Genomic DNA, 26472 nt, shown 5'->3' on the forward strand with positions numbered 1-26472 from the left:
ACTAGAGACGGGTTAATTAGATGATTGCGATTGCAGAGTTAAAGAAAGGTTTTTTTTACAATTACTGAACATGCATGTAAAACATGGAAATCCAGCTGGCTTTATTAAGCGGGATATTAAATGGCCACTGTTCGTCGTGCCACTTCAGTTACATGTACAGTGAGGGTACCCTAGATTGGTGTGGCTTAGTCACTGCAGATGAATCATCTGCAGCCTTCCTCTGCATCGGACGTTCCATAAAAGGAGATCCTGAGTCTTCGGTTTGGCTACAGAACTGTGTTGTTGAAGTTGCAGAGACACTTCCAGCATGTGAAACTGGAATAAACTATTTCCCACACCAAACGTGTGAAATGGTAAAGCAGAGGGGAGTCTAGTTCTGTAGGGTGCAGTCAACCTATGAATCAACGGCCCTCTTCAAGCTCTGCAATAGCTTTAAGCAATTTAAGATTTCTCAATGTCAATGTATTGCTTGTTTGGAGGTTTTCTTTCTATATTTGTGATTTAAGTCTGGGTTTTACTTTTTGCAACCTTTTTTCGTTTCATCAGTTTCTTCATTCTTTATTCTTTTCTTCTGTCTGACATTCTTTATTATATTTTACCCCTTTGTCCGTGTCCTGTCCTGTCTGTTGTTTCTCTCGGGCTCTATCAGAAGACGATGCTTATGTAGACAAGCTACCAACGTTTGAGAGACACTTTGATTCATTGGCAGGTATAGTAACTGTGCACCCTGCGTGGTGGTGAGAGTGGTGGGGTTTCAAAGTTGTGTATGTTTTGATGTTTTTTGTTCAGTTAGACATTTTGCTAATGCATTTTACTCAGAATGCATCGGCGGTATAATAGCACAGGTTATAATTCAATGGTTTCTGTACTTTTCCCTGTCATTGTCTTCATTTGTACATTCAAACATGTTAAACCTAATGTTTGAAGACTTCTTCTTATTGCTGGTCTAAGGGGCATCGGATACATATGGATTTTTCTATTATTAATTTCTCTAATATATCTCTTTACTGGGCTCCATCATTGTTAAAGCTTATGCATTCATCAACACTAATTTATATGTTTTCATTCAAGTGGGACATCTTAATTGATCAAGGTATACTTTGAAGGGAACACATCTTGTGTTTTATTTGCAATGGGGCCATTTACACACTCGTATCTCCCTGAGTATATCTCTTTCTTTAATCTTTACTCTGTCTCAGAGACATACCACAGTCTTGTCTTTCATCCTGCTATATGTGTCTCCTCTATTTTTGAAAAAACAAAAGGACGTGACCTGATTGTATAAATAACAAAATGTTTGAGTTTTCTCATCTACCCAACCAGACAGTCTTTGTCCTCGCTCTCTCTCTCTCTCTCTCTCTCTCTCTCTCTCTCTCACCCTCACCCTCCAACCCCCCCCACACACACACGTTGCATCTGTAATGGTCTTGCCTGCGTTGCCATGGCAATATCTTGTCTCCTGGTTCTCGCCGACAGACCTTGTGTGTTCTTTTCAACGCAGCGCAGTGCCAGCTTTATGGGTTTCGTAACGCACCTTTAAACCTGGAGAGAGCCCTACAAGGTCTTCCATATGTTCCGTCTGTCTGTCTCTCTCTCTCTCTGTCTCTGTCTGTCTCTCTCTCCCCGTCTCTCGCTCTGTCTCTCTCTCTTTCTCTCTCCGTCTCTCTCTCTTGCTCTGTGTCTCTCTCTGTCTCTCTCTCTCTCTTTCTCTGTCTCTCTCTCCTGTCGTTGTACGAGACCCCAGTGCTGCTCCTGGCGGCAGCCGTTTGAAGCCTGGCATGTGAATGAAGCTGTGGAGTGGCCACGGCTTTTTGCTATTCATGCCAGACTCTACTCCCTCGCCTCCACTCGAGGAGAGCAGGGCCGCCTCGGGTTCAAGCCAAGTCTCTTGTGTCGACGTGGGCCCCCATCCACGGGGCCACCTCCACCCCCACCCCCCTGCTCATCTCCACACCCACTCAACCTCTTGACACCCGCCCCCGGCACCTGCACCTCAAACCGCTCGCTCAAACCCCCTGTCCTCGTCTCCACACCTGGCCACCTTCTCCCTTCCCCTCATCGGGGGCCCTCCCATTGATTATGTCCTCCATCTTGACAGTGTTGCCTTTAGCTAGCACTAAGTGATTTTGCTAGTCAAACTAGCCGTAGCATAGCAGGTACAAAGGTACGTAGCATAGGCTCGCCGCTAGTGTGTGTCTCGTTCATGCAAACGTGAGAGAGTCCAAATTCACTGCGTGCAAAATGTCCCTGTGAGGACCCCATTGTCTGTTATGTAAGAAGGTTAAATTATAGTAATGCTCGTTGTAGCGCGTCCCAACGTTCTTCTTTGTCTTCTCTGCCTTCCATTCCAATCTCAACAGTGACCTCTACAGGCTGACGACACAACCGCACTGCCTTATACATAAGGAGGTCAGCTTATGTTAGGTTGAGAATAATAGACCATGGTCAATTGGATGTACATTTTATATTATATGATGTATATTATAATAAGTATAAAATAAGTTTTATATATTTATAAATACACACAAATATGAAGAAAGCATACTTTTTATTTTACATAGCAAGATCCATTGGATCTTGAGGTTGGTTTTGTATAAAAAAACGTTTGCATTGAGAAGGGCAAATCCTTTATTCTACCCCGTCATCACCCTCACCCTGGCATCTCCATAAGACTCCAGGCTAGACACCTCTGAGTCCATCATCAAGAAACAACATTAAGTTCCACATTCTCTGTCTCTCTGTCTCAATCTCTCAGACTCATTCTCTGTTTCTGTTTCTGTCTCTGTCATAGTCTCTCTCTCTCTCGCTCTCTCTCTCTCTCTCTCTCTCTCTCTCTCTCTCTCTCTCTCTCTCTCTCTCTCTCTCTCTGTCTGTGTCCCTCTGTCTGTTTCTCTCACATACTGCCATGACCATGCCGTACGACTCACCTCCGCCGTGACATGAGACAGATGTGCCATGTGAGACTCAACACTACTCTCCTTTTCTCTCCCCTCCCTCTCATCCCTCCACCACTTTCCTTGCTCCCTTCTTTTTTTTTTTTTACCACCCTACCTCCTCACCCACCTCTACGATCCTCCAACCCCCACCCCACCTCTCCTTGACTCACTCCTGCCCCCCACCCCCACCCCCTTACTCCCCCTTCCCAACACAGAGAATGACCAGCCGTCCCTGGTATGGTTTGACAGAGGGAAGTTTTATTTAACATTTGAAGGTAAGTTGTCGTCCAATGTGCCGGGGCTATCTTGAGAATCATATGTGCAAGCTGCCCACCACGGCCCTTCCTCCTCCTCTGTTCTCCTTCCTGCCCTCCCTTTCATTTCTCCTTCTTTGCATTCCTCCATCGTTCACCTATCATCTCTATGCCCTGGCTGAGACCACTTTCACCAGTCGGCCGTGCAATGGCCTAGTCTCTCTCTTTCTCTTTCTCTCTCAAAATCTTCTTCCAGCATCTCTTGGTATCTTGTCATTCTGATCTCATCTGCGGTGGCTGTCCCTCATACCACTGGAAACTCTTCATTCTTCATGTTTCCTACTAACATTCAGGTGGTTTACCTTAAGACTGTTTCTCCCTGACTTTGGCTTTGATCTGTGGCACATTGACCGGCTGTGCTGGGGTCAACATGGCTCTAACAGCACGCTCTGGAGTATGCATGGAGCTCTCTTTGGCCCTGTTATCTCTCTCTGTCTCTCTCTTCTCTTCTTCTTCTTCTGGCTGCCTTTGCATTCACTGTCAGCCTGATGTGTAGATGAATAACTGGGAACATTGATTAAAATCTTAATGTGCAATATATACTGTACTATTCAGTATATGGACACTAGGATTGAAAGAACGTTGAAATGTCCGTCCTCTCTTTCTGTCTGTCCACTAAAGTCATCTCACCTTAATGGCACTAATATTCGTTGTCACTTCAAGTCTCTGTCCTTCATTTCATCCATGTCATTTTCTACATGATAATTGTCTCTCTGTGTCACATGCATACACCTGAATAGGAAAAGATTAGATGATAATGTCTTGAGTAAAATTTGCCGAGACATTAGACATGTAAAACATTTTCTGTTTTAGCTGTGCCATCTCAACTTTTTTTTTGATGAGACTGCATTGATGAGTGAGGCTATACTAAGTTTAGGGCTGTAACTCTATCCATATAATGATCACTATCATATCATAATCTGTCAGATATCCTTACCCTTACCTTATAATATAGCCTTATTATTCTATGTAACAAACCACAGTTGTTGAGTTGAACCGTTATATCATATATATCAGTATAACGTTATATCATATACTGATCGTCAATAGTGACAATGTTATAGAGTGTGTGTGTGTGTGTGTGTGTGTGTGGTAGTCTTCTCATTACCAGTATTTGTAATTGTCCCCAGGCTGCTCCCGAGGCCCCAGTCCCCTGACCATGGGGGCCCAGGACACGCTGCCCGTGGCGGCTGCCTTCACAGAAACGGTCAACGCCTTCTTTAAAGGAGCAGACACCAACAAGTACGTCCACAACCCACCACTCCTCACGCCCAATACGACTCCATGCATCTTTCAGTTCAAGAGAGGACCACGGTGGGAGGTGGGGATGGGTTGTGGGGGGGGGGGGGGGCTGATCTGTTTCTCGGTTGAGACATGAATAGAGTGTAAAGGTTTCCAAAGACACACAGCTTCCATAGTGTGAGAGTGCTTCCAATTATCACTGAACGGTGAGCGTGCCACCATGTTGATCAAATAAGTATTGTGGGAGAACAATTGAAACATCCTTATCATTATTATTAACCGTTCGTTAGATCAAAGTAATCCCACACTGTGTATCTATTTTGTTATTTGAGCACCGGCCCTGAAGCCAGCCCACCCAAATCCTGGCAGCTTAACATATTGAATATATGAGCATTTCCATATTGAAATGCCAATATCTTCCATTTGTCTGTACCTCATTTTCACACATCCATCACACACATCTCCCTCTCCCACTCTCGCTCTCTCTCTCTCTCTCTCTCTCTCTCTCTCTCTCTCTCTCTCTCTCGCTCTCTCTCTCGCTCTTTCAGGTGCGTGGTGAAGATCATAGGCGAGATGGTGTTGTCGTTTCCCGCGGGGATCACGCGGCACTTTGCCAATAACCCGTGTCCCGCCGTGCTAACCTTCAGCATAACCAACTACAGCCGCCTGGAGCATGTGCTGCCTAACCCCCAGCTGCTCTGCTGGTAAAGGCACCACTCTAACCCCAGGCCACCCACATGTGTCTGTAATGCACACGCTCATAGTCCAATGTCATATCACATGGGGTTTTCTTGAGCTGTATTATGCATTGTTCTGACCGCACGTATCCAAAAAGGTTGTATTTTACTCAAACCACACTAGTCGGAACCGCTTTGTAGCAATAATGGTACATACTATATCACAACATTTCAATAATAGATACTGGCTGCGTTATTTATTATCTCCCAAAGGGCAGCGGGTTTGTTGTATTAAGGGATCTGTCAAAGCAATGTGCCATCATTAATAAACATGGTCTTGAAAGATGACAATCTACTAACTAATCTAAACCAAATCCCAATGGAAATATGAATGTAAATGAGTTATTGTACTTAATGCAACCTGAATAAGGATGAGCACATGGTGTACTTAAAGTCCTTAAAGATTAAACCATTGCCATTCGTGACTTACCTTGATATCCAGATGATGTAACTGCCCAGAAGCAGTTGCATCATGCCTGTCATCCGTATGCCATCGTATCCATTATATTGCATAGTATCTAGTCAACAGTGCACCAAGACGCTGTGCTAACTCTCGCGGTGTCCCGCCCCACCCAGCGACACCACCACAAAGGCCAAGGGCGATGCCAAGGACTTCTGGGTGAACATGCCAAACCTGATCAGCCACCTGAAGAAGGTGTCCGAGCAGAAACCTCAGGCCACCTACTATAACGTGGACATGCTCAAGTACCAGGTAAACCCAGGGCACCTTATTACGCTGGGTTTAAAGTTCCAAGTGCAGCACGCCCCCCACGCCACAACTTGTAGAAACGACGCGGATCTGCACATTGACGCAAGGGAAGGCCGTACACCAGGAAGCGATAGAGGGTTTCAACCCCAAACGTACATGAACCGACCAGCAAATCCAAAACGGAAAATCATTGGACGGAGTCTGCTCCACTTAAAAAATATGTTGAAAAATATGTCATTCATTTGATAATGAAGCTTTGAAATGAACTCCTGAAAAGCTGCTGGTGCATCAAACCAACTAAATTACACTCTTTTTATTATGCTTGGTGAATTAATTTTAGTCTGGCCGTCCAAAAGAAAACCAAACACGTTTCCCATGTAGGTGTAATCTAATGAATTGTAATGTTAGTTTACATATATGCCTTAGCTGTGTGTGTGTGTGTGCGTGTGCGTGTGCGTGTGCGTGTGTGTGTGTCCAGGTGTCGACACAGAGTCACCAGTCCACGCCCCTGAACCTGGCCGTGAGCTGGAGGTGTGAGGCCGCCAGCACGGACCTCAGGATAGACTACAAGTTCAACGGCGACGCCATGTCCACCCCTGTGGCCCTCAACAATGTCCAGTTCCTGACCCCCGTCGACGGGGGCGTGTCCAAGCTGCAGGCCGTGCTCCCCCCTGCCCAATGGTACAGTCCGGCCTTCACTCACAGGCACTGCGAATGGTTTACTCACTTACACTGCTAATCTGTTTGCGAGGGGTGGTGTTGTTGTCAAGATGAAGCAATGGTTGCTTACCACATCAGAGGTACATGTGTCAAAGTCTCAGACCACAGAAGATTAATGTAGGCAAATAGTTAAAGGTAACATATTATACCACCAGGTGTGAGTGTGATTAACCATTACAGGGTGTTTTGAAAATCTGCCTCGCCTGACATCACAAGTGGGTGTTTTCACCTAGATGCTAATCACACTCACACCTGGTGGTAAAATATGTCACCTTTTAAATAATTATTGTAGTGATAGCCGGGGTAAAGCAGGGAGAATGCCCTTTGCTGAATGTTTTTTATTCTCAAAAAACAGATTGTTTAGTTTTGTATCATGGCCAACATTTCCAATTGTATACTCAAAAGCCAACGTTGTTCTCCTGTAAAGTCAGTCTAGCATCTGACCGATAAAGTTACATCAGGTGTTATAGACGAGGCAGAGTGCTTCTGTAAGCACAATCCTTCAGAATAATTCAGTTGAAAGTATACTTTTTCCTCGAATCGTCGCTCTATAAGCAGATGCGAGGTACGTGAAGTATTATCAGTGCACTAACCTCTGAAATCATGCAAAACTCATTATTGCCCATTGGAAAAAAGTGATATACTGCAATGAACATCTTGCAAGGTTAACATCTTGCTGATGAGGCAGTAGTTACACATTACTTATCCTGTTGGTGGTTTCAGAGGGAATTTGAATAAGAAACTGGATTACTCTGGCTTTGAGGGATATTTAGTTTTCTTTTTCCCTTTCTCTGTGACAGGAATGCGGAGCACCAACGAATCCTTTGGAAGATTCCGGATATTTCACAGAAGTCTGACAATGGAGGTGCGTTCACAGATAAATGCTATAGATATCAATTCCAAGTGTTCAAACTTGCTTTTTCATATTAACATGCACAATAACTTCTGGCCTTTGCATGGGAACATTCATCAGACTACATCAGACTTTTTTACACTGTATGCTGCCCAATCTCACTAAAACCATGTGAACATGAAAACCTTCATCCTCAATGCCAAACTCATAGGTGTTCACTGATGCCCTCTTCTGTCTGACGATGGTTCCGATTTCTCATGGAAAAATATGTATCTTTATGGTTGGCTACTCCTGGAAGCATGCCATTGCCTTATATACTGTAGATGGTTGAGAGATGGTTTCACACATATAGATCAGGCTCTGTCCACAGACTGCCTGTCTCAATTATGTTTGTTTTGGTAGCCTTGATACGCTAAAGGCTCAGTTATGGCTACACATTGACGTAATGAATTTACGGACCAATTATGTCTTTGCGGACCCTCCTTGCCTCCAGCGCAAGAGCCTGACGAGGCGACGCAGTAGCAAGGGCTGTGATTGGTCCACTAACTAAAACCCGACACAGAACCAAAACAGGTTCACGACTCCGCCGAAGCGTTTGCGTGGTCATTGCGTTGCGTCGACATGGAACCATAGCTGAGCCTTAAGGGTTCATGTTGACTTGAATACTTACTTGAAGTCCGGAGGGTGAAGAAACCCAACCCCTCTCAACCAACTCTAACCCCGCCCTGTGTACGCCCTACCCTCCCAGGTGTTGGCTCGTTGCTGGCCCGCTTCCGGCTGTCGGAGGGCCCCAGCAAGCCGGCCCCGCTGGCCGTGCAGTTCACCAGCGAGGGGAGCACCCTGTCGGGCTGTGACATCGAGCTGGCCGGGCCCGGCTACCGCTTCTCACTGGTCAAGAAGAGGTTTGCCGCAGGTCAGTCCGTCCACCCAGTTTGAATGAGCAGGTCACTCTGTCCAGTCTGTCAGTCTGTCCCCCCTTTGTTACCAAGCATACGGTCCTCAGTTGGGATGTATCCCCCGTATAATGTAATGGCAAAAGACCAGCAAGGCACTATGCTTTGACAATCAGGAATAGCTATTAGACAGTTGGAAAGACAAACCTGGTCACAGTTGATCCAGTCCAATCATCCAACCTTATTCTTGTAATTTGAGAGCAACATTACAAGCAAAGTAAAGAGGTGTAAATTCCCTATAGGAATCTACCATGGCTACATCGGTGGTTACTTAAATCATAGCCTTGAAGATATTTACTTATATTTTGTTCTCCCAAATGTTCCATCACTGATGACTGTATAGTAAGCAGTGACCATATATTAACCTTTATTGCCATGTTTCACGCTGTCTCATGACTATGTTTAATTTCTGTCTTCTCAGGAAAATACCTGGCAGACAATTAAGTGAGGACGGCTACTGAGAACACTACTACTGAACACTGGAACACTACAGACCCTCCCTGTGGATTAGGACTGGCCCGGAGGGATAGAGGGTGGACCAAAACACCACGACAGACATGATGGATGCACCCCCGCACCACCAATACCACCACTACCGCCACCACCACCCTTCGCCCCATGTTGAATCCCCTCCTTACGGAGTGAGACAAGGTCACGCAGCCTCACCCAGCAGTATTGTATAACTTGCATATAGCGTTGTGGTTTTTAGGTCATGTGATGATATTGTACCCGTACAAAACCTGTATTTAAATCATGAACATCGGTGTTGCTGTGCTGTCAGGACCCTCTCTCTCTCTGGTTTCACCTAACCTTTCTTTGGTCTCTCTCTCTCTCTATCCTCCCCCCACACACACACACACACACTCCCACGCCCAGGTGTGTCCATAATGTGGTTGTGTGTTCTACTATATCACTGCAGCTGCCTCCCCAAGCGCCCCACACACAGTCTCAGCCCTGTTCTTCCAGAGTAGATTGCGCAACGCGAGGCGTGGTTGTGGAGCCTTGAAGGGAGACACTCGTTACAGGTGTGGAAGACTCTGACAGCTCTAGTCCCGGGCCGCCCTGTCTGTATTACTGACCAAGGCAGCCCGAGGTGACACTTCGGGGCCAACACCAGATGAGTTGAATAAAACAGGTAAAATAACAGCACTACATTCAGTTATGGCTCTGCCCCCCTCTGAGCTCATCCACTGCTGTGGTCTGGCCGCAACTTTGCCAGCACATCAATGCTGCTAACTCTTATGGTTTGACGCGTTGAGTCACATAGAAACATGAGAAACCGGCTCAAACTATACCTAGTGGTAATAAAGGGTCAAGTGCCGCTCGGTCTGGAGGAAAATCCCCTCGATGTATTTTTATGTTATTATAAATGCACTGAGACCAATATAAATGATTATTTCTCTGAAGGAGCGTGCAGTCAGTGTTAGGCAGTTGGGCAGCTGCAATGATAAAGGCTAGTTTCTGGTCGCAAAGTATCCAACCAGTTTTCCCAGAAGAAATCAAATGTACAAAGTGTCATTTTAAATCAAATAATATATATGAATATAATATATATAGATATATATCTATATATATATATATCCTAAAGGGCGTTTGGTGTTTTCCTTGTGTCGTCAGATAGCCTTTCTGTTGTCCCAGAACAACAGCGATAGACTCCAGAGTACATTACAGCATTCTATTTTTATTTATTGATGACGAATTGTTGTAAAAAGTTCTTCTGTATATGAATAGAGTTTGAATGGATCACACTTAAGAACCCTTATAGGTATGAATATTTGATTCTCTTGTTTTGTTTATATGTGTAGTTGGGTAACCCGTGTACAGTATACAAGGTCTAATTTTTTGAATTTATTTGAGATATAATTTTTTTAATCCAAGTGCAACAGAGGATTTGAAATATATATATATATATATATATATATATATATATATATATATATATATATATATGGGTGGAAAGAAAATCTTACTGGATGCTGTGTCATGCTTCGTATAAGCAGTGTTACTCCCGAGTTATTTACCCCGTGGGCAGGATTAAACATCAGACATGGTCAGGACAATGAGGACAAAATGTAACCAGTTTACATTGTAGCATGACTTCTTCTTCTATGGTTTTTACTGCTGTACCATCACTGGGACCAGAGTGTTTGCTGCAACCAGCTCAACCTTTACCTTCCACTAGCCGTAGGTCTGAAAGAAAAAGACAATGCACCCGAATTGACCTTTGCTGTCGTATGCCTGGCCCAACATTTAAGATTTGAAGGGTTTTGAAAACCTAACCTTATATCCATAACTTTGACCTTATGTTGCCAGTCATATGCCTGTTCCCACTCTGCGCTGGGCACCAGTGCATCCTAGTCTAGGGCCGAGGCAGCATGAGCCCACCAAGGTATCCCGATCCGGCGCTTTGAATCCATGGCTTTAATTAGCATAATGGTTAATGGTCTCTGTGAGATGACACGACGAAAGGACTGGAGGGACGGTTAAGCTGACCAAAATGTTTTTGTTTTTGTATTTTATGTGTGTATCCCCAGATTGTCCTCTATTAAAGACAATAAGCTAAATATTTTTAAAAATGGACAAAAAAAGAGGGAATAAAACCTATGATGTTGTTTTAATGTGAATAACACTGTGCTCATTTGGAACTTCCTGAACGCTCTGGTACTCAACGGGTTAAGAACAAAAGCGTAAGTTTGGACTTGAACTTCAAAGTCGATGTACTGTAAGTGGGCTGCATTGGTTTATTTGTATTTTTGCCAAGTGTCACCATTGTCAGTACTATGGAGTGGCCACAGTCGCGCCTTCATTGGCGGGATCTACACAAAAATGCACCGACCACGACAACCATTACATACACGCGGCTTTTGTGTGACATGGCTTAGCATAACGTCGGCTCCTCTATGCAAGTCACGGCTCCTTTCCTTTCATTCAACTTTTTGTTTGAAACATAGCTAACCGGCATGGTGGCTGTTGTCTGTTGGGTTTAGTCTGCTGGGAGGGGGGGGGGTAAAAACAAACCAACGTCTAGCTCATGTTTTTAACATTAATCTGTTTCTACTGACATCCTTCTACGGTTCCTGTGTAGACCGATCCCATGGGAGCATTCTGGGTGTTATTGCAAGGAGCAGTACCAACAAGGATTGTCTGGTAGCGTTGAGCTGTCCCAAGACGTGATTTAGGTGCTACCTCACATCTAAAGCTAACTGGATGCATCAAGTAATGCTGTAAGAAGGCTAGCGGCGACTGTGCTATCTCCATTTGAAGACCAATAGCGATTGGTGCAACCTGTCCCCGGCAGCCATTTTTAAGTCCTCCACTGGAAATCTAACGATAAATAAAGGGTATAAAGCATATCACTAGGGAATATGTATTATCCAAACATAAAATGGTTGGTTAATATGGGCTAAGGCAGATTTTATATACATTTTTTTTTCATTTCTTTGAGATTTCTTTGAGGGTCTTTGGGATCTGGCTCCGATAACAGGATGTCCTAAACGATGGCTGCCCGTGCAGTGGAATGTTGCCCCGCTTCATAGGCCTGTGTTGACGTTGAGAAGAGCAGGGATTGTGTTTGTGTGTTGCTGCTGTGAGACAGAATGCTTTTGGTGGTGTACCGTTGACTTGACCCATGTGCAAGCTGTTTGTACAGTACATAACAACGCTAAGATGAGCTGAAAAAAAAACAACCTAGTTTGCTTCTTTCCAAGACCAATAAAAGTTATAACTGGACGTGTGTGTATGTCTGTGTGTACATTCAGTCTCATGCTTATTGAAACAACTGTACACATTATGGGCCACGTAGTTCATGCTGATTGGAAAATAACCGCAGAAAAAAATATGCAAGAAACTTTATTCCACAAAAGTGGCAAAATGATACAATATTTCACATATTATAAACAGATTCAAAATAGATATAGAAAATGCACTGGGCTTATTTTCTACTGATTTACTTCAAGTTGTAAGCCAACCCAACGGCAAAACTGTTCACAACCAGTGATCCCCTAGTCACACATCAGTCACATTTGAAGTCCACATGAACTAAAAGTTTAACAAAAAACGAAAACATCTTTATCTGAAATATAAGTTCTGATAAAAATAAACATTAAAGCCTTGCACATTTTCTCTATAGGCCTATAATCGTTTTAGGATCTTCAGTTTGTGGAATGGGATCATCATAGTTACTCAGAAAGAGAGAGCGAGAACGGGAGATAGAGGGAGGGAAGGAGAGAGAGAGAGGGAAGGAGAGAGAGAGAGAGGGGCCTCAGCAGAGGAAGCGAAGGTCACTCTTCCCGCAGCCCACCTGGCAGCACACGGTGGTCAGTATGTTATTCATGTCCCGCCGGGTCAGCTCAGTCACCACACTACGTCCCACGCCTTCCAAACTGTCCTGGTCTCCTGTTAAACAACACATGGGCATAAAGATACGCCGAGATGAGACATGACGGTTCTGCGTTCCCTGAACCGGCCAGTAAATGGACTGCATTTATATAGCGCTTTTATCCAAAGCACTTTACAATATAGCCTGACATTCACCCATTCATGCACACATTCACACACAGACGGCGGAGTCAACCATGCAAGGCAACAGCCACCTCATTGGGAGCAGTGAGGGTGAGGTGCCTTGCTCAGGGACACCTCGACACTCTAGGAGGAGCAGGGGATCTAACTAGCAACCTTGCAGTTACCAGCCAACCCGCTTTACCTCCTGAGCTACTGCCGCTGACCCCCCCGCCCCCCAGATAAAACTGCAGAATAGCATTGTCAAAAATGCAAGGGTAATCTCATTTAAAAGTAGATGTTTTAATTATATTTATGTTTCAATGTTCTGTAAAGCGCTTTGAGTGCCTTTGTAAAGTGCTATATAAAAACAATGAATTATTTATAGTGTTAAAAGTGCAAGCTATATAATTATAATCAGACGCATTACATCAATTAACATTACAGAAGGAAAGACCAAAGGAAACGTACCGCCCCCTTTATGAATGGGTTAATTGGGTTAATTGATTAGAGGGTTTCTGTGTTTGCATTTGTTATCTGCTTGTGTATGGGCTGCAGAGATGTAAACATCCTGCCTCTATCATCCTCCATGTACATCCTCCCGATTTCCCCACGGTGCTTCTATGCCTTATGTTGATTAGCAGAACCAGATGCATACATGGAGTGCATGTGTGTGTGTGTGTGTGTGTGTGTATATGTGTATGCATGCGTGTTTGTGTGGCAGAGCAAGCCCCTGTGAGAGCAGGCCTCTCCATCAGATAATCATTTGACATGCTAGTTTGTCTTTTGACCTAATGAGCCAGAGCAGAATGACTGTGTTCTGGTGCTGGAGCAGATGCCTGGCTGCACAGCGGACACATGTCAGTCACTGGCCCGCTGTTCAATAGAAGGCCTACTGGTGGCGCTTTCCTATAGGTAGAGACTAATAAATATGATGATGGCTGATTGTTGATGGGTGATTGTTTGCTTCCTAATATCATTGCACCCCAGACTATTTTTCACTTCAGCTTGTTATAACAACTATTTATATGTGAATGTGTTTAAAGATTGTTTTCCAAAAGATTTTGGGTATTGTTTTTTACAACAAGTACGTAGCAAATAATTTAGGAGTGGAAACAAATCAACATCCATCAAATATGCCAAACTACAAATGAAGAAAAAGAAATAATGGTTTTCAAATCATAATATCACCACATCCTAAAAACATTGCAAGGCACATTAATCAGTCTGTTATCCTGCTTAGTGTCAAAGAGAGTCTGAACAATATAGGTCTTCTACATGATGTTAATATTGAACTTCAAAGCACAACCCAAAGTATACCCTGTGACATAGTATACTTTATATTTGTATACCCTGTATGCAAATACAAAGTATACCATGTAACATGGTATCCTCTCCCTTAGCATCCATCAATCAACCAATAAACCCCCAGCGGTGTTCTTCCAGGATGGGGGAGGAGGGGTGGGAGAGTGCGCGTTCGGGTAGGGGGCTTACCTTCCGTTTCAGACTCGGGCTCTTGGAGCAGGCGTCTCCACCGGGACCCCCCGCAGGTGTACACCACGGCCCTCAGGAACTCGCGGCCGCACAGCTTTACCGCCTTCACCTGGGCCCCCGCCGGGCTCGTGCTGCACAGGAGCGCACACAACGCCACCGCCACGACCAGTGAGAAACGCATGACAGCGGCTGGGGTGCTTTTGAATACTCTTGCTTGTAGAATGCAGATCCTCTCTCTCTCTCTGCCTCTGTAGGCTTGTCCGGGAGGCTTGTCTTCTTCTGCTGCGGTGAGGTTGATATGGTCTGCAGAGTGTGTGAGGTCGGACCGGTCTATCCTGGTGCCGCTGTGCGGGGCTTATATATCCCCGTCCGAGCTACCTAGAAGGAACCGGCCTATTAAGAATCTCCTTGGCCAATCCCCTTTTACACACACGCACACACACGCGCGCGCGCACAACCCCCCCCCCCCCCCCCCCCCCCCTCCCACTCATCCTTACCGGCTTCGTGTAGTTAAAAATCTTTTTCCTTTTAATTTGTTTCCGGTCATCTCCTCCATCACCATTTGGGTTTAAGAGTCCTGAGGATAGGGTGTGTGTGTTGAGGGAAGGGGGGGGGGGGTAGCAGACAATCACATTACATGCGAGGGAGTGGGCGGTGCGGGAGGTGGCCTGGCACACAGACTTTGCCGTGATTACGCCGTTTTAACGGCCTAATTATGCTGACCTTCTCCCGGCGGCGCGCCGTCTGAATCACCGCGCGGTGAATCCTCTCACGATGTCAGGGAGGGGTTCTGACCGCCGTAGAGCTCAGTTTGTTAGAAAGAGACAGAGAGTCAATGTTGACAATCCATCACGCTGGGTCGTTAAGGTGTTGATGGTGCTGCGGGATGGTTCATCGAATGACTTTATCGCTGGAGGTCCCACTGACGTCCTCACTTACACTTTTATATGCTTGTATGAGGGAGGGTTGTAAACTATTTGAAGTGCTTGGCCCTGTTTGAGAGTCTCTGAACATAGTCTCCACAAGTGTGTTGTAAAGGCCCTGACACACCAAACCAACGTCAAAGAAGCAGCAGTGATGAAGACCAACTGGTGCGTTGCCCTGCGTCGTCTGTGCCTGTGCCCAAAAGTTGCACTTGAACACACCGCAAAAAATACAGTACAGCTATCCCGTGAGAGGAAATAGCTCTCCATTACAGCCGTGATGGTTGTCTGTATTCATCTCTCAAAAGGGGACACCGGAAGTCCTAGAACAATGTTTCATAGGAAGAACGGCACAACTACGTGAAATATGCGTGGATGTAATGGTTTTTAAAACTGACAACTGAATCGAAATAGCAAAAGACGTTGTTCCAGTTAAAGTTTTTCAGCTACACAATTAAGTTGAGGTTGATCAGGGTAAACACAATAGCAGTGCAAAACACTGGAGTATTATGTCTTCTTTTAGTTCCAAGGACACAATGGTCAAGTCAGTTGTACTTTTGAAACATTCAATTCTTATTTCCACGCTTTTTTCATTTAGTTGTGTTGTACTTCCTATAATAACATTGCACATGCAGTGCAATGTTAGAAGTGCACTTATGGAATGTGGTTGTTTCTGCATGCACTTTAAGTTAAACAACAAATATGCAAATTGTTTTTTATAGGCAAAACAACATGACATAATTAGATTCTCACTATAGCACTGTCTCAGGAGTAACGCAGTCAGCCATTTAGGGCCACCAATGACAGCGTTTTAAAGATTAAGTGGGCAAGGTTAAATGGACTTTTAGCTAATGTTAAGTGGATATGTGAAAATGATGAATGATCAGAGGAAGTGGAGACATGAGACAATCTTTTTGTGTGTGTGGACAAAGTCGTTTGCTGCTTTTCGCACACTTTTCTCTTCTCGTGTATTGATTTTGCTTAAACTGGACAGCCAATTCGAGTGATTTCTCTCACCGACGTCCTCCGAAAAACAGCAGTTAAAGGCAGACTAGTGCTTATGGTGCGGGACACACCGAAGAAACTAGGGCCAAAAACTAGGGCCCGATATCGTCAGAGGCCTGACCGTCGGTGTGTCAGGGCCTTAAAAAGTTGGTGTGATTTCTTTGGTGTGGAAACTGAAAGAATAAAAAAAAGCGACTTGTAGTCCCCCTTCAACCCCTTTGACCTGTACTCTGACTTCATGGGCACATGCCTTTCTTCATGCGTGACTGTTTCTAATCAGCAGTGCATTTAACAAAACACTCACCCACAGACACTAGAGACTCCTGTGACTATGAGAATATGTGCAGAGTGCCTTAATTACACTGACCACTGGTGTTGCTGATTTCGAGGGGCAATGTACTCTGAAATCAAAATAATGTTTTATTGTTCATAATAAGATGCACTTTCATATACCCCAAGAGGAAACTAGGTTGTTCAACCTGCATACAATCACGCTGGCTTGATCACAGCTCAGTTTACAAAATAAAGTAAAACCTTGTGATAAAACCTATTATGTTGGTGATAAATCAGTCGGAGCCTTAAAGAAATCCAAGGATATAATTTTGGTGTGGATGTTTAAACAGCGGAAGGCACAAATGACTTCCTAAATGATCTGTGGAACATCGATGCCTCATAGGACAGCCACTAAAAGCAGTTGTCAGGTTAAAACATTGACTATGCAAAAGGGTGGCTGTCCTGTTCTACCATTGCTGGCTTATGCTTTTCTCATTTGCTTATGTATTGTGGTATAGCTTGTATTCAAATAGGGTTATGACAGGAAAAACATTGCAATTTACTATATGACTCAATTGTGGTATTGTTAAGAAAGCTTAGGTTGGGTATTGGCACCTAAAAAATCAAAGTAAACAAGTGACAAAATAATACTATTTTTGTATTATCCACATACCGGTATGCCGCGGTTAAAAAAGGAAAAACAAGGCTTTTTTAAAATGTTTATTGAAATGACAGATATGGACAGATAAAAATGGGACTCTTGATGGGAATGCTCATCATTTTCGGCAGAGACAACCCGTCTCTCCAGAGACAATCCGTCTCTCCGGAGACACTGCGTCTCGGTGGAGACACTCTGTCGCCGATCTCCAGAGATGAAACATTACGGCGAGTCACTGGATTAGTGTGTGTGTGTGTGTGTGCGTGTGTTCGCATGTGTGTGTGTGTGTGTGTGCGCTCTCATATGTGTGTGTGTGTGTGTGTTCGCATGTGTGTTTATGTTCGCATATGTGTGTGTGCGTGTGTGTGTCTGTTCGCATTTATGTGTGTGCGCGTCCGTCCGTCCATATGCCTCACAGCTGCTTTGCCAGAGAAGAGTTAATGATGTCTTCCAAAGTGTCCTCCTAGATGTGAAGAATAAAAAGCAGATGAGCGGGCGTGTGTTTGTCTTGCGGAGGTCGGAGGTGATTATCAGGCATAAAGAGCTTGATGGCTGGCAACAGTGCAATAACAGTGAGAATGTCAATAAAGGGCAAACACAAGGCCATGCCATGTGCCGTGTACTCAGAGTGTTGTCACCCATGCACGTAAACCCATCTTCAGTGTGGTGGCCAGGCGCATCTAGACCTAGGCGATCCGTGAACATCATAATATAGGTTTTATCCCCTTGATCATGGATTCCACCTTGGCCCACATCTCATTGCTGTCCATTTCCACTTGTCATGCATATGCCTGTTGCATCCAGGAGAAGGGCGACTAACAACGTTTGTTCGACTGTATTCTCGCACACAGGTAATTTGCCAGACTGCATTCTCTGTACTGTACAGAGAACACTATATATTCGTATATATTACAGACTTTTAATATATGTTACCTTCTATGTTCACACAAAATGGAAAAAATGTGCCAAATGGATTTAAACACTGGCTTCCTTCTGATTGTCTGTTGGTTAGTGTACCTGATCGTCTCTTGGTGAGTTTACCTGATTGTCTCTTGGTCAGTTCACCTGATCGTCTCTTGGTGAGTTTACCTGATCGTCTCTTAGTGAGTTTACCTGATCGTCTCTTGGTGAGTTTACCTGATCGTCTCTTGGTGAGTTTACCTGATCGTCTCTTGGTGAGTTTACCTGAGTGTCTTCTCCCATGGTGATGTTCTGCAGCTGGTACACGCTGACCATCCCGGTGCTGTCCCCCACCAAGAGCCCATCGGTGTTGGCAGTGAACAGTACGGACGTCAGCTTGGACCCTGGCTGTGCCGGGTACACAATAAGGGGGTCCAGGCTGGCGGAGGAGGTAAGGCACGTTAGGGGGGTCACCGTGTGTGATCTCTGACAGGGAATGACATGTGCACACTAGGGCTGAACGGTTAATCAAATTATTTTACCATTCAATAGTTAAATAAAGATGTTATAATATCAATTCATGCATCAATTCATCTCAACATAGAGGCCTGGCCAAAAAGGAAAGAGCAGTTTATATGTTGACTGCTACCAATGTTGTGTGGTCATACTATAGAATGATTTATTGCTTGTTTAGGGAATAATACAGAACATAAGGAACTTTAAAAAGAAAAATCGCATACTAAATTGCAATCACAAAATTGGTTGAAATAATCGCAATTACATTATTTTCCCAAATCGTTCAGCCCTGAGGTGGGGCGGCTTACATGCTGGATCCCAGGTCCCACACCTCCACCTGCCCCTGCTTGACGGCAGCAAACACGGTGGCCCGCCTGGGCGACCACGCAACGTCGTAGACGCCGCTGTAGGTGGAGGTGAGGTCCAACACCGACTTGTAAATGCCCCGCCTCCACAGCCGGATGGACCAATCAGAAGAGCAGCTGAGGAAGACGTCGGTGCTGAACGGAGACCACGTGACCCGGTGCACGGGTTGCTGAGAGAGACAAGCGTGCCTGCGTCAGTCATCTGTGTCCACCAATCGAAGACCTCCACTGAACTTTCAAGACACGGCAGCCCAACAATAGTGGCTCTGCTCCCACGATGCACAGTTTAGCCACCATGTTACCCCGTCAACCTGCATATGTCTGTGTGCCTACAAAGGATCTGAGATGGATGGGCTAGGTAATCCTCTTAGAGCGAATGGAGGACAATATGAAGGAAGAGAACGTCTTCTCGTGTGCTCTACAGATTCAGTAGAAAGATAGATAGATAGGAACTTTATTAATCCCTCGGGAACGTTCCCTCAGGAAATTACACTTCCAGCAGCAGCAAACAACATGTTACGAGTAGAATAAGAGTTAAAAACAAGTATCAATGTGCAAAAGTACAAAATGCAAAAAATAAATACAGTATATGCAGGGAAATAATATACGAGAGTAATATGTAGCTGTAGCCATCATTCTGTGGTCTTTTTGCAGACGTTCATGTTTTAGGTACTCTATCATCGAGATAATCATCAGTATAGAGACGATTGGATACACAATTAGAAATGGGTCTGCCGTGAAGCTAAGAAGTATATGTTTTTAATCAGGTTAAGAGATGAACAGTTAGAAGGGTATGAATGATGGGGTGGCCCTGAAGGTCCAGGTAATGCTGCTCATGTATTGTCAGCTATTGCAGGAGGCCTGGTCTTGTCTGATCTGGCAGCAGCTGTCTGCAAGTCTGCTGCCATACTGTGCATCCACCAATCACAGCTAGACATGTGCTTACATCGTAAACTGATAAGCTAACCAACTTTACGTCATTTAGATTCTGGTTCTTTATGGCTTTTGAAGGACAGTCAAGACCAGTCCATAACATTCAGTAAATACATTAAAATCACATGACCTATGGCATTACATAACCAGGTCCAGTGGTCGGCTTCAATGGATCACATCTATCTCCCGAAGCCATCCCCATATAGTGTGTGTGTCTGGTAGGTCTATAACCATGAGAGGGTCCTACCGTGTGTGCCTGGTAGGTCTCCAGATACTGCTCGTGGTTGGAGCATGAGCATGCATGGATGTTGCCCTCCTCGGTGCCCACCAGGTAGAGGCCGGATTCCTGCAGCAACAGAGGTAACAAGTTCAGAGGTCAGGTCGCTAACGCATCTACTTAATGCATAGCACTACAGAGCACTGAAGGGTGGAGGCTGAGGTAACGGTTGGGGTTATGGCAGACTGTATCTATCTCCACGATCCTGAGGGAGTCTGGGTGTCGACCTCCCGGAGGGAACTCCTCAATGACCTGTCTCCCTTAGGACCGGCTGCTTTGGATTCAAGCAGCCCCTATTATAGAATAGTTAAGAGTATGAACATCTTTAAACATCTTCAAACAAACTCAACCGTTAGAACCTCATAATGCAATTCAAATGGTGGGCATGCATGCAATCATTTACAATACAAAAGCTTTATATCACGATGTGACAAACGCATAAACAACGTGTCAATATGACTCCACTCAGAGATGATCTGATTGGTCAAAATTAATCTATATAGGATATTGGATGTGTATGAATGTTTACCACAGGATGGAAGTCAAAGCAGAGGCCGGGGGTGAGTTTGGATATGAATAAGTCTCGGTTCCTCTCCTTCTCCCCAACTCTCTTCTTCTCCACACCCGTCCTCTTTAGCTGCATCAGGTCTGCAGGGAACGCATCCACCAGAAACAGGGATATTGGTATATGATTCCTATTATAAGTTCTCTTGTTCTAATTGTATTAATATGGTTATAGTTATGTCATTCTCTCTGTAGGGCGTTCAACAGCTGTGTGTCATGGGACACTATATCCACCTTGCCTGTTCGCTGTATGTCTAGCAATATGTCTAGGGATATGATATGCATTTTTATATACATTTCTCGATCATGTGTATGATTACTATGGTGGGTTGGGGTGCCACTCACTCACCTGTGCAATCAAGCCTTTTGTGCTGGGTCCACTGGCTGACCAGGCCGTCCCCAGACACAGAGATGAGGACCTCCAGCTTCTCCTCCCTGGAGAAGCCCTGCTCCTGGTACGTCCAGCGCAGCTGCTGCAGGGGCCACACATGCCTATGGACGTTTTCACTACAGAGAGAGAGAGACAGAGCGAGAGAGAGAAACAGACAGAGAGAGAGAGAGAGACAGAGAGACTCAGTCCGTCAGTCAGTCGAGGGCGGGAATAGAGAAAGAAATATTTTTTGGAACATGCACTTTGTTCAAAATTGAAGTGTTCCGCCTTCTCAGCATACAAACCAATATTCTTCATCACACACCCACACACCTACACACTTACACTCACGCACACACACACACACACACACACACACACACACACACACACACACACACACACACACACACACACACACACACACATACACATATTCTAGTTTAATTGCACTTTTCACTCTTTTACCTATTTATACCTTTTTATCTTCATATACTATGCTATTTTTATTTTTTGCATTGTTAAGGGGCGCTTAGGATACAAAAATCATTCATTCAATCATTGCCAGCTATGACTGCTTTGTTATGTTGTGCATTTGACTAATAAAAGAACTTGAACTTGAAGCCCTCCTCACCTTGTGCCTGGACTCTTCTCTGGGCTGCTGAGGTTGTAAAGGGCGATGCAGCCGTCCTGCAGCCCCACGGCCAGCAGGTTGGGCCTACTGGCCGAGAAGTCCAGGGCAGTCACGCTGCTCTGGCACCGGAAAACACACTCCGGCCACTGCAGCGAGCAACGGCCACAACACTGATTACCACTCACTTTAACCCATGTCAAGGTTAGGGTTAGCCTTAACCTTATCCGCCTAGTTTTGCAGTCCCTCTTACTCGTTCTCCTGTTTAACTGGATCCGTCCATTTTGTATTATTATTATTATGTATAATATTGTGTATCGCATTAACAATGGCAAATGGTTATGAAGCTGTACTTACTGTGATGTTTTTGAGGGACCAGCAACACACCAGCCCTTCCTTGCTGTCTTTGGAGTGACTGTAGCCCACAGCCAGGAGGTCCTGAGGAGAGGACACAAGCTGGGAGTAGCACACAGATTCTTGCCAAGGGGTTAAAGAGTCAAGATTCAATCTGGAGGTATTTATAGTCCTTCAAACAATCAAGGGTAGAAACAAAGACAAACGTAGGATTTTAAAAGTACAGCTTTTGAACATATTGGTCACTATTCATTTAATTATTTGATTAATTAATCATTCATAATTCTTTAAGGTGGCTCCAAAAAGTATTCCTAAACTGGTCGAAATCCTTTTCTTAGGGTGGTCTGAAGGGTTTCTTAAGGTCATGGGCTCACCTGGCACTTCTTGTTCCAGGCCATGCAGCTGACCTCGTGTCCGGTGGTGAGCTCACAGCTGAAGGCCCAGAGCTGCTCCAGCACTGGAGGCAGGGGGCTCACTTTTCTCTCCTCCCCACTAGCGACCTTTGTCTTGGGCTTTGCCACACCTCCGTCTTGGTCTGAAAGCAGTTGATGCTGATGAAGGCTACTGAGAATTCCCCCTTTAATTAATCAAATAGTAATTGACTGCCTCACACAGAACAGAACACAAATTAAATCTGATATTGCAGGAAAATGCCTGTTCTGCACATTAGCCATTCTAGTTTTACCTTAATCAAATTGTTACCCTAGTGTGCTCATCCTTTGTTTTGTATTCATAGAAGTATCAAGTATTGTATGTACATGCTGTTGAACAGAGTGGTGGAGAGGAGAGAGGAGGGCCATGTGTACCAGGTTTATCATTCAGTTCTGGTGCAGGTACGAGTGCAGGTAGCTGTCTGTATGCGGCCAGCCTTGGCTGGTAGATGTTTGCCAGGACGGTCCTCTCCATGACCAGCAGGCTGTGCCGGAAGCTCTCAGAGTTCAGGATTAGCGCCGGGTCCGGCTCGTCCTCCACGCGCACCAGGAATATCTCTGTCTCCATCCGTGAGCTGGCCGTACTGGCTGGGAGACAGACAGACGTATGTCACAATGGACGGCCCGGACTTGGCAGCCATAACCGTGCGCAACTTTAGTCTGCTCATTGTTCATTTATATTCCGACTTTTTCATTTCATTGATTTGTATGACATCATTTCAGCAAAGACAGAATCAATTCTAAATGGATTTATTTTTGAGAATATGATTCTTTTCTCCAATGCTCGTACCCAGCCGTTACGTTAAATCATCACCAAACTGATTTCCTTATTCATGATTGATCCTTTCAAATCAGTGCTTCAAAACAATGCTTCTGAGAGCATGGGTGAACTGTTGCCAACTGGAAGGTCAACAGATCCTACCGAAGCTGCTTGTGTTGACCAGTGACGGGGTCTTCTCTGGTTCCCCCTGGGCCCCCACCACAGCCTCTGGGAAGCCCAGCTTGTCCACCATGGGGTCCTCAGCCGGCAGGGCCCCCTCCTGATCACCACTGCAGAAGGAGTCGTACAGGTCCCAGACGGTCGCCATGGATGCTGTTGAAAATGACAAAGTGTTTAGAGAAGTTCTTTGCTCTACCCTGTAAAAGGTATGGTGGATGCATTACAAAATACAAACGGAAACCTGGCTCTGACGTTAGGCCGGATATTCATTTTCAGATGTTCATGATCAATGTTAGATGTAGGAGGAATGATTAGGGATTGTAAGGTCATTTCTATATTATTTATTTCCATATTCAAAAAAATAAGCTGTTTTCACCTTTTATATTTCTGTATAGGCCAGATCGACCATTGCAGACATGGTAAGATGATAACTTGAATTGCCTTATAATGTATCAACTGAACCCTCTAGAACAGATCCAGATTACCGAGTGGAAGGGGGATGCATTTCAACTCTACCTGCATCCACCATGTTGACTTTGTCAGTCTGCGTCTTCTTGGTCTTAGACACTCCGTTGAACGTCTGCATCGACCGCTCCGTGTACTTATCATTGCCCATCCTGTTCTGGCAGAGCTCAGCATAGATGCGGTTTCTTTCTCTGATAGGGAAGAAGACAAGTTGATCGTTGCAATTCAATTAAAGAGCAGTTAACCAAGGAATGCGTTCAGGCTCAACCGTGTGTTCACAGCTTTGGATAACTGCGCTGCAGTACATTCTGTTTTAGTTTAGCTTTTCCTGATTGCACATGGACACTACTAGTGGACCAGTTTAAGCTTTTCATTTGACTTGTGTTCATAAACATGTCTATTTTTATACCTGGAAATGAAGCGTTATTTGTGTAAATTCCAGACTTGGACAAGACCCTGCAAGCGAACCAGGTGAATCTGTGCTAAATAGATAATGGATATGGTTCTGCAATGACCTGGGAGGACAATGTTTCAGGGTAGGACATCAAACCAACCTAACAGCATCTGCATCCTCTGCATCCACCGACACAGAGACGCCAGGCATTTCCAAGAGTGTGATGGTGTCTGTCTCCGTGATGTAGCAGTCAACAATGTCGTCTAGCATGTCTTCGCTCAACTGCTCCTTCACCTCCTCCCTTTTCCCGTGGCCCTCTGAATGCTCAAAAGAAAATACATTCATTGAGGGCCGCAATCGATCTCGATCGATGTGTACATGTAAGTGTGTTATTGATGATAATAATTGAGGTCACATAACGTAGAAATCTATAACACAATAATGCTGATGGTTAGAAATGTATAGTTAATTTGGTATATTGCTCTTATTATATTGTAAACTGATAATTGATTATGTTGAACTATGTGGAAAGGTATCCGTAAATCCTAAAAGAAAAAATTGTGGTACAAATAATGTACCATTTAAAAACTTATCTTCAAAATATATTTCAATGACAAAACTGTGGTATCACGATAACTCAATAGTTGACGTCATACCAACTAATATTTATTTGTTTGTGTACCTGAAAAATTAGTCTATTCTAGCTCACTGACCTAGGTGGGTAATATGAATGTCTCTTTTTGAGGCAGGATCCTCAATGTCTTCAGTTAGGGACTCCATGGTGGACTGGCTTGATCTGGATACTGTGCCGCTGCCAAGGAAGGACCTGGAAAACAATACAAATCAATACAAAAAATAGAAAACAATGCAAATAATTTAAAATGATTGAATACTGTTTTAATAAATAACGTTATATTAATCAACAACAGTGACATTTTTATATGTATATATTTTATCTTAAACTTTACCCATATCAATACGTCCTACAGGCTTTTGATTTTATTTGACTTCCAAACTGACACACCAAATACTCAAGGATGCCTACCATTCCCATTCATCCTCAACAGGAATAATGCCCATTCATGCCCATTTAACACAGTCTCTGAAGACATGGAATTACATGAGCTGCCCACCAACCTGCCGGAGGTTGACCAACCTGTTGAAGGGCATAGAGAAACTTGTGTTGGCGGTTGACTGGAATAGAGTTGAGAGGAAATCGGATGAGGTGCCAGCAGAAGCATCGTTGGCCAATATGTTCTTGTGTTTGATCTGGATGGACCCTGGGTCGGGCTGGAAGAGGGGCTGAGGGGTGACATCCTCGCCCTTTTCATCAAACACCTGCAATAGGATTTGAGGTAACTTTTCATTACAATGAATCGTAATGTAGCATTGTCTTGGCAGGAACGTGTATCTACATTCTTATTACAAATTATACTGAATGGCACATTGTTGAAACACAGCAACACATACTGCTGTTGTTATTATATATTATTTATTTTTTGGGGAAAGTTTTTCCCTTAAATAACTTATTTTGGTTTGTCGTATTGTATTACCTTGACAGTTTGTCTTGGGGTTTGCAGAGAACCTTTGTCAGAGGCCCTGCTGTCATTCAAACTGAACGTTACAATAGAAAAACACAAACAGCCATATTAGTTGACGGCATAGTGAGCGCAAATATTAAACATATTTGACCGCATCCTATTATAATGGGAAGACTATGCATACTACTAGCACACACACAGACATAACTTGATTATGTTGTAAGATGCCAATGTGAACTTACGACGTAGCCTTCAGAGAAGGCTTACGTTTCTTCAACCTGCTTGCGGAGGTGGACATCTTGTTCAGTGTATCTTATCAACGGACGAAGCCCGAGTTACTTTGCGAGGAGTTCGTTCGTTTGGATCATCAGTCTGGCTGTTGAACGTTGTCATAGCAACAAGAAGGGTCTCGGGTTGGGATGATGTGGAATCCACTGCCATCTACTGGCGTTATTTCGTTTGTCCTTGATACATTTT

The 26472-nt window shown here is 44.4% G+C and overlaps 3 protein-coding genes across 3 annotated transcripts in view; 1 reads left to right on the plus strand and 2 right to left on the minus strand.

Annotated features, from left to right (window-relative positions):
* The window catches only part of sgip1a (SH3GL interacting endocytic adaptor 1a), a 50888-nt gene extending 40575 nt beyond the window's left edge, over positions 1–10313 (plus strand). The window contains 9 exon segments of the mRNA XM_079740044.1: positions 650–709; positions 3152–3211; positions 4381–4492; positions 5041–5196; positions 5806–5941; positions 6417–6619; positions 7459–7523; positions 8260–8424; positions 8886–10313. Coding sequence (XP_079596170.1) covers positions 650–709; positions 3152–3211; positions 4381–4492; positions 5041–5196; positions 5806–5941; positions 6417–6619; positions 7459–7523; positions 8260–8424; positions 8886–8908 — 980 coding nt within the window. The 3' untranslated portion in view covers positions 8909–10313.
* Positions 10314–12725: 2412 nt separating this feature from the next.
* Positions 12726–14636, minus strand: insl5a (insulin-like 5a; the record flags this gene model as incomplete). The annotated part of the gene is made up of 2 exons (XM_079740175.1): positions 12726–12859; positions 14456–14636. The coding sequence occupies 2 exons, from the start codon at positions 14634–14636 to the stop codon at positions 12726–12728; spliced, it is 315 nt and encodes a 104-aa protein (XP_079596301.1).
* Positions 14637–17726: 3090 nt separating this feature from the next.
* On the minus strand, positions 17727–26317 carry dnai4 (dynein axonemal intermediate chain 4; the record flags this gene model as incomplete). The annotated part of the gene is made up of 17 exons (XM_079740168.1): positions 26238–26317; positions 26008–26068; positions 25611–25792; positions 25168–25280; positions 24615–24771; positions 24112–24251; positions 23578–23748; positions 23031–23243; positions 22599–22759; positions 22228–22308; positions 21874–22019; positions 21219–21376; positions 20835–20953; positions 20276–20374; positions 19039–19265; positions 18500–18653; positions 17727–17777 (listed from the first exon to the last, which is right to left on the minus strand). The coding sequence occupies exons 1-17, from the start codon at positions 26291–26293 to the stop codon at positions 17727–17729; spliced, it is 2289 nt and encodes a 762-aa protein (XP_079596294.1). The 5' UTR covers positions 26294–26317.
* Between the last annotated feature and the right edge of the window lie 155 nt (positions 26318–26472).

This window comes from Pollachius pollachius (assembly GCF_949987615.1).
Source record: "Pollachius pollachius genome assembly, chromosome: 7".
In the NCBI taxonomy this organism is placed as follows: Eukaryota; Metazoa; Chordata; class Actinopteri; order Gadiformes; family Gadidae; genus Pollachius; species Pollachius pollachius.